Source organism: Alternaria arborescens (assembly GCF_004154835.1).
Source record: "Alternaria arborescens strain FERA 675 chromosome Unknown contig_7, whole genome shotgun sequence".
Classification (NCBI taxonomy): domain Eukaryota; kingdom Fungi; phylum Ascomycota; class Dothideomycetes; order Pleosporales; family Pleosporaceae; genus Alternaria; species Alternaria arborescens.
The window spans coordinates 466,873-483,444 of NW_021167862.1; the positions used below are offsets into that span (position 1 = coordinate 466,873).

The 16,572-nt window shown below is 52.5% G+C and overlaps 7 protein-coding genes across 7 annotated transcripts; all 7 read left to right on the forward strand.

Moving 5' to 3' along the window:
* Positions 1-1,223: 1,223 nt before the first annotated feature.
* AA0111_g3910 (hypothetical protein) lies at positions 1,224-2,075 on the forward strand (the record flags this gene model as incomplete). Its single annotated transcript, XM_028649850.1, has 1 exon — positions 1,224-2,075. The coding sequence occupies one exon, from the start codon at positions 1,224-1,226 to the stop codon at positions 2,073-2,075; it is 852 nt and encodes a 283-aa protein (XP_028508651.1).
* A 573-nt stretch (positions 2,076-2,648) lies between these two features.
* On the forward strand, positions 2,649-3,851 carry AA0111_g3911 (hypothetical protein; the record flags this gene model as incomplete). The annotated part of the gene is made up of 2 exons (XM_028649851.1): positions 2,649-3,632; positions 3,684-3,851. The coding sequence occupies 2 exons, from the start codon at positions 2,649-2,651 to the stop codon at positions 3,849-3,851; spliced, it is 1,152 nt and encodes a 383-aa protein (XP_028508650.1).
* An 806-nt stretch (positions 3,852-4,657) lies between these two features.
* Positions 4,658-6,601, forward strand: AA0111_g3912 (hypothetical protein; the record flags this gene model as incomplete). The annotated part of the gene is made up of 2 exons (XM_028649852.1): positions 4,658-4,946; positions 5,061-6,601. The coding sequence occupies 2 exons, from the start codon at positions 4,658-4,660 to the stop codon at positions 6,599-6,601; spliced, it is 1,830 nt and encodes a 609-aa protein (XP_028508653.1).
* A 339-nt stretch (positions 6,602-6,940) lies between these two features.
* AA0111_g3913 (hypothetical protein) lies at positions 6,941-7,800 on the forward strand (the record flags this gene model as incomplete). Its single annotated transcript, XM_028649853.1, has 2 exons — positions 6,941-7,391; positions 7,448-7,800. 2 exons carry the CDS (start codon positions 6,941-6,943, stop codon positions 7,798-7,800), a joined length of 804 nt encoding a protein of 267 aa, XP_028508652.1.
* Positions 7,801-8,564: 764 nt separating this feature from the next.
* On the forward strand, positions 8,565-10,280 carry AA0111_g3914 (hypothetical protein; the record flags this gene model as incomplete). Its single annotated transcript, XM_028649854.1, has 3 exons — positions 8,565-8,690; positions 8,747-8,833; positions 8,883-10,280. The coding sequence occupies 3 exons, from the start codon at positions 8,565-8,567 to the stop codon at positions 10,278-10,280; spliced, it is 1,611 nt and encodes a 536-aa protein (XP_028508647.1).
* A 2,063-nt stretch (positions 10,281-12,343) lies between these two features.
* Positions 12,344-14,282, forward strand: AA0111_g3915 (Peptide transporter; the record flags this gene model as incomplete). Its single annotated transcript, XM_028649855.1, has 2 exons — positions 12,344-12,369; positions 12,449-14,282. The coding sequence occupies 2 exons, from the start codon at positions 12,344-12,346 to the stop codon at positions 14,280-14,282; spliced, it is 1,860 nt and encodes a 619-aa protein (XP_028508646.1).
* An 871-nt stretch (positions 14,283-15,153) lies between these two features.
* AA0111_g3916 (hypothetical protein) lies at positions 15,154-15,843 on the forward strand (the record flags this gene model as incomplete). Its single annotated transcript, XM_028649856.1, has 1 exon — positions 15,154-15,843. The coding sequence occupies one exon, from the start codon at positions 15,154-15,156 to the stop codon at positions 15,841-15,843; it is 690 nt and encodes a 229-aa protein (XP_028508649.1).
* Between the last annotated feature and the right edge of the window lie 729 nt (positions 15,844-16,572).

Here is a 16,572-nt window from a genome sequence, read left to right on the forward strand (position 1 = left end):
ATCGCCATCATCATCTTTGAAGTCTTGTTTGCTCTCACCACCCCGCATAGAACCATCCAGATGATCAACGACGCCAAAGCTCTGTACCGCTTAATCCGTTACGTTCGTTGACCTAGAATAGAGAAGAAGCCAGAGGACGGATCAAAGTTATTGTGTAACCGAACTAACTGTAGTGGCTTAATGAAGTACACCCGTACCAGCAATGCACGCCAAGAGATATGAAGATGGCAGAGCGGGACACATACTGGACTTGTGGTAGGATGAATGCCTTGGTCAAGATGGTGAGGATGGTAGGCGCCGGAGCTGATGTTAACGCCCGAAAGGCTGAAGGTACAGAACGAAACCATTATGGGCAACGCGCACCTGCGAGATGACTCACAACATTGGTTGTTTAGAAGCTAACTCTGATCATCCATGGTTGCGTTCGTTCAACTCTGGATGATCTCTCACGTGCAAAGACCGGCGTGTAACTACCAAATTAGCGCGACCATACATACCTAGGTAATTTGTCAACCACCATATATCTCTTCTGCATCGTCACTAGCTTCTCTTCATTTGAGCATCTCCGGAACCGCTGGAATACTCATCCTTCGTACATGAGGTTCGCAACCCATGTCGCTTGCGTGCTTGATGTTCCACCCGTCGGCCATCCCGTGTCCGATCGTTCTCGCTCTATTCGCCCATCTGGAATCTACCCCTCCAACACACCAGATACGTCCGAACACAGTACATCATGCTCAGCCACTACATTAATCCCGCAAATCCAGCTTCGGCGCGCTCGCGGTCGTGCTAATGTAGCTGGAAAGGTTGCTCTGCGCTACGAAAGGCCACACCGAAAGTCTAGTACGTTGCTCGGTCATATCTGTGCGGTGGCTTTGCGGTGCCACGATGGAGACTCAGATGTTTACCATGACGTTTTTGGTGATGAGTTGCTGCGGAACCATTGCGCATTCGGACTTTGCCGAGATCTAGAGCGGTCCTTAGCTCATGGCTCAGCTTCACAGGGGTCGCAGCGATAGCAATGGAGCAAAGACGGCAGAACCAACACCAAACCTGCTTTTGGTGTTGCGGGGTGATAGAGGGGTAGGTCTGCGTCCGAGAGAGCGTACATAAAGAGGTAGGATGTCTGCCATAATCATCAGCAATCAACAAGCTCCGATTTCTTTCTGCACAATAGATTCTCAATCTTCAATTCTTCCAAACAAGCACCAGTTCTCATCACCATGTCTTACAACGATAACGATCGCGAGGACCGTGCCTCAGGCTACGGTAGCAGCAACCGTGACGACAATGAGTACGGGTCTAAATCCTCCGGATATGGAAACAATCAGGATGACTCCTCTTACGGCAACAAAACGTCCAGCTATGGATCGAATGACAACGACAGCACTTCCTACGGATCTTCTACGCGCAGGAACAATGACGAGGATACTTACGGATCTGAGAAGAAGTCATCAGGATATGGTTCTTCCGATCGCAACGAAGACTCGTATGGGTCTGGCAACAAGACCTCCGAGTTTGGCTCATCGAAGCGCAATGATGACGACGATTCGTACAGTAGCAATAAACAGTCAAGCTATGGCTCATCGGGTCGTAATGACAACGATAACACCTATGGTTCAGAGAGCAAGTCTTCGGGCTATGGATCATCAAACCGTAATGACAACGACGAGGGCTCATACGGCAGCAACAAGCAATCCAGCTACGGCTCCTCGAACCGCAACGACAACGAGGACTCTTACGGAAGCAACAAACAGTCCAGCTACGGTTCATCAGACCGTAAGGATGATGATGACTCGTATGGAAGCAAGAACCAGTCAAGCTACGGCTCATCGAACCGTGACAACGACGACTCGTACAGCTCCTCTAACCGCAAAACCAACGACGATGATTTTGGCTCAAGCAACAAGACTCATGGCTCAGGAAACACTTCTTCTGGGTATGGTGGCTCTTCGGGTCGTGACGACAATGATTCGTACGGAAGTTCTGAACGCCGGAACGAGGACAGCTATGGCTCCAATGACCGCGAGAGTTCTGGGTATGGGGGTTCGAACAGGAGGAGCGATGACTACTAAAGGTCGATGGGATAGGATGAGGTTGGTTGGTTGTGAATGTCACGTCACGGGTCCAAGCTCTCCTCCGACATCACAATGCAGCGAACATTGCATTGGTACTATATTTGTAGCAGCAGACATGAATCGCACCCTGACGACGCTGACCGCTAATCGTTGAATTGTCCGACGTGACGTGATGTGCATGTTGCTGTAACACTAGCGCGAATCATGACAGGGAAGCTTGCCGCATAGTGGGTGCTGTACGTCAGTAGTGAGGGGCAGCGCCTTGGTTGGAGGGGCAAGCAACTTCCAAGGCCGACAAGAGCTATAGCTGGCACTTGGGTACCTGACATCCTCCTCAACACACATCTGCACATTCAAACTTTGCCAACCCTCAATCCACATACAACCCTCACTTCTCCAACGTTTTGTAAGTCATTGCTCCCCCATGGTCATCAATGATCTACAACCTTCTCTACTTGCATGTTCGCGTCGCATAGCTCTGAGCAAGCTTAAACGACGTGGGAGCATTAGCAGTCAATTGTTCTCCGTTCTGGCATCGCTAACAAGAAAGCGGACTTTTAGACCTTCAACATGTCATACAACGACGATCGCCGCGAGTACGGCCAGCAGTCTGGCCATGGTGGTCGTGGAGACGACCGCCGCGAAGAATACGGCCGACCCCAGGAAGGTGGCTTTGGTGGGCCTGCTCTAGGCGACGAAGAGAGGAGAGGCGGAGGCGGAGGTTATGGCTCCTCTGGCGGTTACGGTGGTGGTGGTGGTGGTGGTGAGCGTAGAGAAGAATATGGAAGACCACAGGAGGGCGGCTACGGTGGTCCAGCGTTGGGTGATGAGAGACGCGAAGACCACGGTGGACGACGACACGAGGGTGGAGGATATGACAACGACCGTCCCAGCGGAGGCTACTCTGGAGGTGGAGGCTACGGCGACGACAGACGTCAAGAGTCTCGTCCAAGCGGAGGTTACTCAGGAGGTGGCGACAACTACAACGACCGCCCTAGTGGTGGCTACGGTGACGACAGGCGCCACGAGTCCCGTCCCAGTGGGGGCTACTCAGGTGGTGGCGACTATAATGACCGCCCATCCGGAGGTAGCAGCTATGGAGGCAACACTGGAGGGTACGGCGGATCAGGTAGCCACGGAGGGCAACACTCTTCGGGCACATCCTACGGCGGCGGCGGTGGCTATGGTGGTGCCTCGGACGATTTCTCAGGTGCGGCCCAGCATGCTTCGAGCGAGTCTGGAAACAGCGGCGACAACGATCTGTTTAGCAACGTCCTCGGTATGCTGTCCGGAAAGAAGGACAAGCTCAAGGATGAGGATGTAGATGAAGACGATGCAGTCAAGCAGCACGAGAAATTCTACGGCGGTGGTGGCCACGGCGGTAACGAGCAAGCCAGCTCAAACAACGTCGGCGCTGCTGCGGCTATGCAAGCCATGAAGATGTTCAACAACGGCAGTAACGAGGATGCCAAGGGTGGACAGAACAAGTTCATCGGGATGGCCATGGGTCAGGCAGCCCAGCTGTTCGACAAGCAGCAAAGCGAGGGCAAGACTGTAGGTCTTAAGCGTACCTTACACATTTGAGTGTTTTACTGACATACTTAGGATCCGGCTGCTACTAAGCAAGATGCCATTGCTCAGGCTGCACAGATGGCTCTCAAGTTCTATCTGAAATCGCAGATGGGCGGAGGCAGCGGTGGAAGCGGCGGTGGTAACTCTGGAGGCGCTCTCGGCAGCGCGCTCAACATTGCGAGCAAGTTCATGAGCAAATAGAGTCAGTCTGCATAGCAGACCAAGAGGTCAAAACGCTATTCTGACCCAGATAAATTCATTGTGACGCGGCGTCACAATATGCTTGCCGTGTTAAGAAATTGTCTCACGTGCGTGGAGATATGATGCCGTTCTAGCCATCAATAATCTTTCATTAAACAGGGAAACCGATAAGCGAGAGTGAAAGACTGTGGCGGTAACGTACGAATCATATGCCCAGTATGATTGACGCACCAACCGCCATTGATATGTGGCGTACCGCACAATCAGCCGTACTAGCAGCGTGAGCCGTTGGCACGCCTAACTCCCGAAGTCCCGTTTGTTGTCTATCTCGCGACACAATAAAGGTATCCAGCTTACGTCTGTTCTCTGGAAATCTGCTGTATGGACGTTATTAACGAATTGCCAGCATTATTGCTCGTGTAATGGAGGGTTTGTAGGATGGGATAGTCTGGTACTATGTCAATGCGCGGGCCCACATCCTGCAGCTGTCTACAAGCTGCGTCTAGAAGATCGCATCCCCCATGACCTGTCTGGGCGCCCAAGAACGCGTCTTAGGCCTAGTAAGCGTGGCTTGTCTGCTTATCCGGGCCAAGTGTAAGCAATCGACAGACCGGATTGAGGAGATGAGCTGGGAATCCAACAAGCCGCACCCTTACCGGGGTACATCATGGGCTGCCGCCTTTCGGTACTTGTGTTTCCTTCCTGCTCTCAGTCTGCTTGTACTTTTCTTTGTGCTCTCGATACCCTAATTGCTGGTTTTTCCTAGCTCTCATCTGGTTCTAATCGATCGTTACGTATGCGCCGTCATGATGCACAGTGCCCACTCAGTCGCTACTCAAGCTAGCCTGTCACTGCTGAAGCTGTCGTCTCTGTTACTGCCCTTTGTTACTGCACAGGATTCCGTTAGCTATGACTTCGACAGCTATGGAGTTTCTGATCCGAGTGGCGCGCCGTACCAAACTTACAGGTCGAACACGAATGTGAAGCCACCGCAGATGCAGATCAATCGAAATGGAACAGCGTTACAGAGCGGACTTGTGTTCCTGGGGATCAATGGTCTGCCTACGAGTGGGCAGAATTGGCCAGCAATATTTGGTATGTTTCTCTTTTTTCCAAGGAGTTAATTAGATTTTACGTGTAAGCCATGCATTTCAGCCGCGCCAGGTCGATCGTGTAACGCTGAATTCATATACTAATTCGTGTGACCAGAATTCTCAGATGATCGCATGGGGTCACTTGTATGGACCGGCAACTACAGCGAACCTTTCGATTTCAAGACGCAGACATACAAGGGCGAGCCTGTACTTACACTCTGGTCTGGAGAGTTACTGAACGGCTACGGACGAGGTTCATATCATATCCTCAACCAAAGCTATGACGAGATAGCGCACTTTCAGGTCAACCGTTTCGGAGATGAAATGGGCGATATCCACGAGTTCGACATCACTGCTGATGATACCGCACTTGTCTTGATCTACCATGGCATTCCATGGGATTTGACTGCATCCGGAGGTATCGAGAATGGTTGGCTGTTCGAGAATACTTTCCAGGAAATCAACATCGAGACTGGAGAGCTTATTTTTGAGTGGAATGCCAGTACTCATGTTGGAATCAACGAGTCGTACAACTCTCTCCCGTCTGAGGTTGGCCAATCCGAAGAAGCGCCGTGGGATTACTTCCATATAAACTCCGTCGAGAAGGACAGCAACGGTGATTACCTAGTCTCAGCACGCGTCATGGACGCCATATACAAGATATCTGGACAAGACGGAAGCATCATCTGGCGCCTTCAAGGTAAACAATCGGACTTTGACGTTGACCCGGCTGCCAACTTCGCTTTCCAACACGATGCTCGCTGGCTCAACGACAACCAAACTCGCATGACGATTTTTGACAATGGACCCACCGAGACGATTGACTATTCGCGAGGTCTCTTGCTCGATGTCAATCAGAACGAAAAGACCGTCAAACTTATTACTGAATTCACCAACCAAGGCAAGACCTTTGCAACATTCGAAGGCAGCTTGCAAGCCATCGACCCTTCTAACGGAACCACAAACTTCATGCTTGGCTTCGGCAGCCAGCCCTTCTTCACTGAGTTGGACCACCAAGGCAACATCCTTCTTGACGTACAGTTTGGCAAAACTAACGTTGTAAACGCATACCGCGCGTATCGCCAGCAATGGGAGGGAAAACCATCCACCAAGCCGGATGTGCACTGGGATCAAGACGGAAACACGGCGTTCTTCTCTTGGAACGGGGCCACTGAGGTCGAAAGTTGGGTTGTATGCACGGCCAATGCGAGCGATTCACGTACCTGGACCAATGTCACTGTGGCAAGGAGGACAGGATTCGAGACAACAATCGACCTTTCCGATGCACAGTTGGAGAGCTTTGTACGTGGAAAAGCTGTGAGCAGGGATGGTACTGCGTTGGGATGGACTATGGCGAGTGATGGGAATGAATTGTACGATGCGCCAGACGATGTTGATGAGATTGGATCGGCGAGTGCTCCTACTTCTACGGCTTCTTCTTCTTCTTCTTCTTCTTCTTCTTCTTCTTCTTCTTCTTCTTCTTCTTCTTCTTCTTCTTCTTCTTCTTCTTCTTCCACGAGTACCTCAGCGCCATCGAGCACAGATACTGCTCCTTCGAGCACTTCGAGTGGCGCTGCGACAAGAGCGACACATGGGGTTATGGAGCAGGTGTACGTCGCTGCTGTCGTGGTGGTAGGCGGGCTCGCTCTTGTGTAATGCAGTTCTTGGCGCGAGGACGATGTAACGATAACGAGGTATTGCTGTAGCTAGAGACGTAATTCTAATAACTGTCTACCATCGATGTTCCTGGAATTTACCATATAGCAAGCGGTTTCAACCTTCAAGAGCATGCGCGATGGTCCGGCCGACGTGCCGACGCGTCCCCACAACCCCAAGCTTCCTGCCCATTCGATTCACTCCCCTAGGTAGCAACAACTCCGCTCCCGCTCTTTTCCGAAGAAAGTGTTACCAGATAGTATCGCATGCGTTCTACGTGGTTGCTACTATGACTGGTCTTATGTTCTTAAGCTCCACACTACTACTCTCGTATCACGCATGCAGACCGGATCCATGAGCGTTCCAGCACCACCTCGCGCTGTATCACCACTTGGCCTACCTGCGGCGGCTCTCCATGATCGCGCCCATGCAGAACCACATCCTGACTCAGAAGTTGCAGTGCGCTACGAGCGACAACGCTACTCGCAGGAGTTGGGACCCGTACGTCGCGAAAGAACTACTACACTGAATGAACCGCGTGCGATACCTAGTCTCAACAGTATACGATCGCGCAATGCGTTGCTGCGCAGCTCGACAGATGACTCAAGAGAGGATCTCAGGCGCCATGCTTCTGACATCAGCATAACAAGTGCACAGGTCAATGTGTATCAGGAAGGACCTGGTAGAGACGAAGTAGCAAGGACGGAGCGGTGGTATGGCCCAGTTGTCAAACTTTGGACTGCACACGTTAGCCTGAGCATCGATGAAGGAGCGCACAGAGATCATTTGGGTATATCCCCTTCCCTGTCCACTCTTGCATGTTTCGGCAGCTAATGAGGCGCTCAGCACTCGAACGCACTTTCCTAGGCTACCTCCGTACCTCCCTTATCCTTGTCATGACAGGAGTTTTGACCGCTCAGCTCTTCCACTTACAGCATTCGGCTACGCCTAACCCGCACTTTGGTTTCTACAAGGTCGGGAAACCGCTTGCAGCAACCTTGATCTGCATGGCTATTGTCGTGGTGTTAGTAGGGGCAATCAGGTTTTGGCGGCTACAGAGGGCGCTTGTGAGAGGGAAGGCCATGGCAGGAGGGTGGGAGGTAGGGCTCGTCATGGTTTTGATGATATGTTTGCTGTTGGGGACATTCGCGGTGGTTGTTGGGGTAGACATCGAGAAGACGTACTTTGGTAACGAGTAGTACGTATGGGCGTCTTTGTAGAGACGAATGCTGATTCACATGCTACACTATGGCGCAGATGTGTTTAGTCAGCGCACCCGCCACAGGCACAAGTGCAGAACTAGTCATGTGCGAGTTGGACGAGTATCATCAAGGCTCGAACATGTCTCAAGTAGGCACGTCGCCAACGGTATGTCATCGTTTGCGGTGGGCCCAACTCAGACCCTTCGCAACCAGCCGAGTTCACTGTTCAAGTTGTGGCACTGTGGAACTGCGGCATAGCGGCACGCGCTACAGGAGCAAACCATAGCAACTCTGCGGGGCAAGGCTTTGGAAAGGTTTGCCAGTATCTGTGGATATATTGGCAGCGTTTAGCTATGAACCTCGATACGCGGTTGTCGCACTGAGAGCAGCGCGCAGTGGACGTGCTACAGATACGCGGAAACAAGGGAGAGTTTGTCAATGTGAGGCGGTTAAAGTTGTTTTGGGTGCGTGTTACTGCTCAAGTATCGCATGTCGATACGGGCCGTTAGTCGCAAACATGGCTAGTTTGTACGTCTGCACTGGGTGCGGCCTGACGCAATAGCGCCACTCCGCTTCTTAATTCTCCTACGCGACAACCTTGCGAACCGTGAGCCCAACCCTTTTTCTCCAACTCCCCAACACGACATTGCCCCCTACCCACTTCCGCCGTCGTACATAAGGCCCCGAAGCCTCGATCGCACCCCTCGCGCCGTCAACCCATTACCCCAGTGCAGCGCGAAGGACGCTCCGATACCGCCAACATGGGGCTCTCCAAATCCACGCGCATCATGATACTGCTCGCCATCGACACGGCTTTCTTCTTCGTCGAGCTGATTGCCGGATATACGGTGCACTCTTTGGCGCTGGTTGCCGACTCGTTCCACATGGTGCGTATATCTGGCTCGACGTAAAATGCGGAGGCGCATGCTGACCCCTCGCGCAGTTGAACGATGTCATCTCGCTCCTTGTCGGCTTGTGGGCAGTCAAGGTGGCTAGCCAGAAGACAAACTCAAAGACATACACATACGGAGTGAGTGGGTCCATTGCTTGTGCGCGACGGCTCTGCTAACCAGGAGCAGTGGCAACGTGCGGAGACTCTAGGTGCTCTGATCAACGGAGTCTTTCTAGTCGCGCTTTGTCTCTCCATTTTCCTCGAAGCCATCCAGCGATTCGTTGAGCCACAGGATGTTTCGCACCCCGTCGTCATTCTTATCGTCGGTTCTTGCGGTCTCGCGTCCAACATCATCGGTCTCTTCCTCTTCCACGATCACGGCCACGGCCACGGCGGCCATTCCCACGGACACGACGCGCACTCACACGCTGAGGAGGGTCACTCTCATGGTGTAGACGCGCATGACCATGCCGTCGCAGATGAGAGCGGTAATATCGCGGATGTGCTGCCCCAGAACCGCGTCGGCTTCCCGTCAAACCTCACCCAAACACCCACCAAGTCCAACGGTGTGTCATTCACATCCGACGCAGACACACGCCGCTCGTCTACTCCTGGAAAGAAGAACAAACGCCACAGCCGATCGCACTCGCGCAACTATGCCACCATCGACGAGATCTACGTACACCCTTCGTCCTTCAGGAACAGCATTATCGAGTCTTCGCGCGCGCACGACGACGAGGCTGACGACGAGGACAACAATGTCATAGATGACGACGAGCCCACTGAGCAGACTTCGCTTCTATCCAAGTCCAAGAACCACGGCTCACACGACCACTCTCACGGAAATGGCAAGACCAACAAGAAGGATCAGCACAAGAGCCACAACCACAACCAGCCCAAGAAAGAGTCATCCGCCGGCGGCCACGGTCATTCTCACGCAGATCTCAACATGCGTGGTGTCTTCCTACACGTCATGGGCGATGCTCTTGGCAACATTGGTGTCATTGGCACTGCTCTGTTCATCTGGCTCACCGACTTCTCCTGGAGGATGTATGCTGACCCCGCTGTGTCTCTGCTCATCACCGTCATTATCCTTCTGTCTGCTCTGCCCCTGTGCAAGGCTGCTTCTCGTATCCTTCTGCAAGCCGTTCCGGAGAACCTTTCCATCGACGACATCACTGAGGACATTACCGACCTTACCGGCATCGTCTCTTGCCACCATCTCCACGTCTGGCAGCTGTCAGACACGAAGCTTATTGCATCGCTGCACGTTCAGGTCGACTTTGACTTCAAGGGTGAGGGCTCGGCACGTTACATGGACCTCGCACGCCAAATCCGCGAATGCCTCCACCAGTATGGCATTCACTCTTCTACCATCCAGCCTGAGTTCTGCCTCGACGCCAGCCACGACCATTCAGCCCATGGCTCTGACGACAGCGGCGCGGAAGACGGCGGTCGCGTCAGCAAGAACCCCAGCGTAAAGGGCGGCCCTGATGCTTGTCTGCTAGAATGCCCCGACAGCTGCGGTGGAGGAAAGCAATGCTGCGACCCCAACACTACCGGTCCCAACGCGCCTTCTTCATAAGCAATTGCTCTTTTCCTTTCCATTGGCACTGCGTGTATTATTTGTTTCGTTACAGTACCCCGACGCTTGTATGTGTCAATGTTTCTTCTGTTTGGTAGGTCCCTTGTATCAAAAGGCTAGGGCGACATCATGGTCGCTAATTATGCATGGCGGGTAGAGAATGGGATATTCATGGACGGCATTGTAATGCATTGGAGGAGTAGAAGGCAGCTGAACATAATGAAGAAGTGATGGCGAAACGTGACTCATGTTTCGTATCCTTATCTCTCGACCGTTTACACCAACCTCTCCAACACAGCACTAGCTGCCACTGGGTGAAATAGTCGCGTGTCTCAAGTGCCCTGTGCTGACGGAGTGGAACGCTCGTGTGGGTTGTTTACCCAAGTGGGCAACATCTCCACACTCACACCCTGCGACACGAAGGGCTTCAAGCATATACCAAGTTTGTAATATGGAGCTCGTGTGGGCACCAGGACAACGAGCTTCCAGATCTGTGGGTTGGGCCGTGGGTCACTATCTTCCATTACTGCCGCGCACCTGCAGGCGTGGCCTTCTGGAAGCATTGGGGACAGGCACACAGCACCCAGCACCACGCATAACCAAGGACAGGGCCGGGATTAACGCGGGGATTGTACGCTTATACAAGGAACATGTACGCGACCCGACGTTCAGGCGCGCCACTGCGCCGCTGACAGGTAAATGTGTGTCGGTAAGAAAGCTTGACCGCGCCTTCCGTGTCTGGGCGCTACAGCTTAGCCGTGCTTATGGCGGAAATTGCATGTCGTGACGAAGGCGGAGTAACATTTACAGCGGAGAAGGACGTGATGTGCATGAAGGCCATGGCCTGCAACACGCGGTTGTCATTACCACGACAAGAGACCTGCGATATACAATGTCGGATTGCAATGTCCCCCCGTCTTACGCTCATCTCTCGCCTGATCCTCGGTCACTGTTACCAAGCAAAGATGGTCCACCACCATCGAAAACCCAACCACCGCTTAAATTCCCCACTAAGCAGCCCATAAGCGCGCGATGCGGAGATCCTCACAGACTCATTGGCCATATCGTGGCTTGAATCCCCAATCGAGCGTGTCTAGGCGAGACGACCGTGAACAGCTCCACTGCGGGTCAGAAGCTTATCTCTCTGTCTCCCTCTCGGCGTCGCCCGAACTAGTGTGTATTCGGGACTGTTTGGAAAGAAACCGAGGTCGTTAGATTCGGCGGTCCTGGTCCCTGAACCCGGAGAGACTGTCTGAACTATTTCTACTTTCCGCAATCGGGGTGGGTCGGCCAGGCAAATTTTCCAGATGAGTGTCTGGAAGGCTGGAGACTTGAAAAGATTATGGACCAGTCAGAGCTGGATTGCAAATAGAATATGTTGGCTATTTGGTTGCAGGATTGCCGATGCCATCCTATCTCTGTGGCGGCACGGTTAGCATGACTGCAGCTAAAGTTACGTGTGCGGTTTTTTATACGAGCATTGATGGTGCTGGGGTCGTTCAACGCCGCAGCAAACGGGCGAACCACAACTCACGCATTCACGGTGGTCAGGGCCCGGCAGCTCGGCACGGCGTGATAGAGTGTGGTAACCAACTACTTTGTCGAAAACACCAACGTAAGATCGCCGCGTGCAATCGCCGCGTTTGGCAGGTGCTTGCAGCTGTTCCGGCTTGGGGGCGAATCGGTTAGCTGCACGCCGAGCGGGCAATGGCGCGACTAAGCCGCCAAGGGAAGGCTTCGACAGGCCTTGTGCCGGACGACTACGCTTATTTGGTTAGAAGCAGAGTTATCAAGACGTTACATCGGTCATGGCGAGAGTGCTTGTGCGTGCTTGGTTCCACAGCCCTTGAGCGACAGAGGCGAACGTCGGAGCCATTGGATACGTGACTGGCAGGTGGATTCCGCGCGTGCTCAACGAGGGGGTGGGTTAAATAATGGAGGTGTCTTCGTTCTTCTATTAAGACTCCAGGTGTTACCGGACCTTCTCTTCTACCTCAGGTTACACTCACTCTGGGCTGACTTTCCATTGACTCTGTCTTTGGTTGCAATTGAGCTTTGAAGCCATGGCTACCGCCCATGAGACTACTGCGTATGTTATATACCTGCCCCTCGGCCCTTTTGTACTCGGGTTTGTCGGGACTACGACAGCTTACTGACACTTTCAACAGCGCTGAGGCACTCCAGCACGGTCAAGAGGTCGCTGACCACCACCCCCATCTCTACGGCGCTACCATCAACGACTCCAACGTCGCCGGCGCCCATGTTTCCCTCGAGAAGCCCGGTGCGCTGACTACCGGCTCCGGATCTGATGGTGCTTCCTTTATCCAAGAGGACGACGGCATCGGCGGTATCAGGCCTACCGCTGAGGAATTGAAGACCCTCCGCAAGGTCGGAGAGCCTCTTCCCAAGAGTGCTTTCTTGGTCGCCATCGTCGAGCTCTGTGAGCGTTTCACCTACTATGGTGCTTCCGGTATCTTCCAAAACTACATCTCGCGTCCTCGCGACGGTTCAGAAGGTCGTGGTGCGCTCGGTATGGGCCACCAGGGAGCCACTGGTCTCTCCACCTTCTTCCAGTTCTGGTGCTACGTCACTCCCATTCTCGGTGCCATCATTGCCGATCAATACCTTGGAAAGTACAACACCATTGTCATCTTCTGCTGTGTCTACATCGTCGGTCTTATCATCCTTACCTGCACATCTATCCCGGCTGCTCTCGACCACGGCGCTGGACTCGGTGGTTTCATCGTTGCCATCATTGTCATTGGTCTTGGAACTGGTGGTATCAAGTCCAACGTTGCTCCCTTGATTGCCGACCAATACAAGAGGAGGCAGATGGTCATTGGCCATGACGACAAGACTGGCGAGAAAGTTATCATCGATCCTGCCATTACTATCCAGAGGATTTACATGATCTTCTACTGGTGCATTAACGCCGGATCTCTGTCTCTGCTCGCCACCCCCTACATGGAGCGTGACGTTGATTTCTGGTCCGCCTACCTGCTTTGCCTCTGCGTCTTCTTCGTTGGACTGCTCGTCCTCGTCCTCGGTCGCAAGGTCTACGTTGTCCGACCTCCTCAGGGATCCATCATTACTGATGCTTTCCGCGTTATCTGGCTGATGATCAAGAACCGCAAGATGGACGCTGCTAAGCCTTCCTACCAGGCCGGCATGGGCAAGACCAAGGTTTTCAACTGGGACGACCACTTTGTCGATGAAGTTAAGCGCGCTCTCATCGCTTGCCAGGTCTTCGCTTTCTACCCAATCTACTGGGTTGTTTACGGCAACTTCTCCAACAACTTCGTCACTCAGGCCGGTCAAATGCGTGGCCACGGTATTCCCAACGACCTGATGCAGAACTTCGATCCCATCGCCATTATCGTTTTCTTGCCCATTGTTGACCAGTGGCTCATGCCCACGCTCCGCAAGCACAAGATTCCGTTCCCTCCGATCAACCGTATCGTAGCCGGATTCTGGATCGCCTCTTTCGCCATGGTCTACGCTTGCGTCATCCAATACTACATCTACCAATCCGGGCCTTGCTACGCGCACCCCGGTGCGTGTGACGCTGATCTCGTCGATGGCGTTCACCAGGGAAACAACATTCACATTGCCGCTCAAACTGGTGCTTACATGCTCATCGGTCTCTCTGAGATCTTCGCATCTGTCACTGGTCTCGAGTACGCATACACCAAAGCCCCGCCCAGCATGAAGTCGTTCGTTCAGTCCATGTACCTCCTTACCAACGCTTTCGGATCTGCTATTTCTGAGGCACTCAACCCGCTCGTTGTCGACCCCAAGATCCAGTGGATGTTTGCTGGTCTTGCTGTTTCGTCGTTCATTGCTGGTTGCATCATCTGGATTCTGTTCCACCACCTCAACGACACTGAGGACGAGATGAACCAGCTTGACCAGGACTACGATAAGGACCCAACCATGAGGAGGAGCAGTGTGCACGGAGACCGCACTGTTGGTGTTCACCACTCTATTGACGAGAAGGCATAGATGGTGCTTTATGGGAATCGCATGAGTGTGATGATGTTAGTATGATGTTAATGTGCTATATTCTGCATAGCAGCTATGATACCAAGATGAGAATTCAATCGTTCAAAACATTTACCTATTGCTTCGTTGTTTCTTGTGTAAGCCTTTCCTTTCCCATAAGAACAGTGAAACAAACAAAAAGTTTGCGCTGTGCTTCATGGGCTCTCATTGCTCTTGATCGAATTTGGAAACCGTCTGGAGATTATCGTACTTTTCTAAGCTGCGTAAGCATTTAGCTCTAAAGTGTGCTATCGAGACTGGTTTACAATTACAAGTCTCGTAAAGTTGGGGAGGGCATATTTGGTGCTAGAAGCAGGCGACCAATGGGAGCTAGCGGAGAGCTCAAGCCGCTACGCTAAGCCAGCCAGCCCCGCATCCATCCAAGCGCTCACTGGCCTCCCCCCATGCACATTCATTCACGTCACTTGTTTGTTTGCTGCGCGCTGAACGCTATCTGGAAAATCTTCAAACTTCTGCATCTGCTTCGGTATCGAAAAGCCCAAGTGCTCTGCAAACCTCGATGATCTCACTTACTATTTGGAGAAACCAGGAAGGCAGCCTACCTAGGTACGCTCACCTTCTAAATCCGGGCCCCCTAAGCTCGTATCAATGACCTGTCACACCTCGTATCCTTCCGCCTGCGTTCGAGACACCGCTTCTCTCCACCTTAGTATTATATAGCTCGGTTCTCCAGACGCGTCAGCTCGTTCGTCGCTTCATAGCTGAAGTCTGTTTCTTTGCTTTTGGTCCCTCTGACGCCTTCAGCCTCTTCAAATAACGCTGGACCCTGCCGGCCCTTCCACTCACACCACATTCAACACAGCTGTTCAAGATGACGTCTATGACCACAACAACGCCGACGACAACCTACAACTACTCGTACACCACCTACACAAACGCCTCACCCAGCCCTTTCACCAAACCTACAGAGTTCCCGTCTATATTCAGCTACGGCCCTGCAGTGGGATGTGCCTCGAATTCTGTCGCTCCTGAACAATCCGCGCAACCATCCAGCTATCCTATCAGCCGACCAGAGGGTCGCAACGGCGGATGTGTCATCAGCAACGACGCTGACGTCAACGATCATGCTTTCTGGGACATGTACGCATGCTGTTCAAGCAACGACTCCACCGCATTAGGCAGTCCGTTTCCTTGCACAGCGTCGTGCTCGATCACCGATGGTCAGAGCTTCTTGGACCTGGGAGAATGCCTGAGCAAGAGGGTCGAGATTGTTATCTGCAGCCCGCCTTTCGACCAAATTGATAGGAATTCGACGGACCCAGACGCAGCTAGCAGTGGTAGTGGCAGCGGCACGGCTGCGCAGTCGACTCCGGCTGGAACGATGAGTAAGAGCGGAAGTGCAAGCGCCAGCAGCGACACGAGCGCAAGTGCTAGTACTTCAGCTGCGGACTCGACAGGAGCTGCCAGCGCAGTGTATGTCACACAGGGTGCGTCTTCAAAAGCCGGGCTTTTGCTGTTTGGCATCATGGCGTTCGGTTCTGCTGCGGGCATGCTCTTGTAAAAGAGAGGGAAATGAATAATGGATGTCATGTCTGAGCTGCTCTACCTACATGTCTTTTTTTTTGCATCTTAATGTAAGCTCAATGCAGTTTCTCAGAGATAAGAAGACGCTGGGTGACTAGAGGACAAACATCAAAGTTGTCCTTGACTACTTTAGTAATTGATCTTGATGTTTTCTTCTCCCCTCGCGCTTTTGGTGAAACCCAACTCTCCGCATGAAGGTGACGCTGTTAGTCGTGGTATTTTAGCCCGCAAATGATATGTCATAGTACTACGACTGATGACACTACTGCCGAGAACGTATATGCGTAGAACATTTTCTTCATTGCAATAGGTTCTGATCGCAAGACAACCCAACAAAAAGCACCACAAGAGGTTAGCCCACGATCAAGAGGCTGATGGAAAGCTTGGAACGAAGCAAAAGTCTTCAAAAGACGTTTACATGCTATTTGAGGGACGGCAGTATGCATGTCTAGACAGTGGGAGTCAGTTTGAGCTTTTCTTGTTCTTTGAACTGGATTAAATAGCCACGATGACGTTACAAGTCACTGGGTTGATGAGCGAGTTGGTAACCATTATCACTTCGTGAGCGGATCGACAACGACAAGGCTGACAGCTTCAGCGTAAAGGCGGTGTAGACTCCTATGATGGCCAATCTTACCGGAACAACGCTGAAGATCCAAGATGCATGGGTCCTCAATCCAGGAGGGTCGTCAAAAGATATCATTCG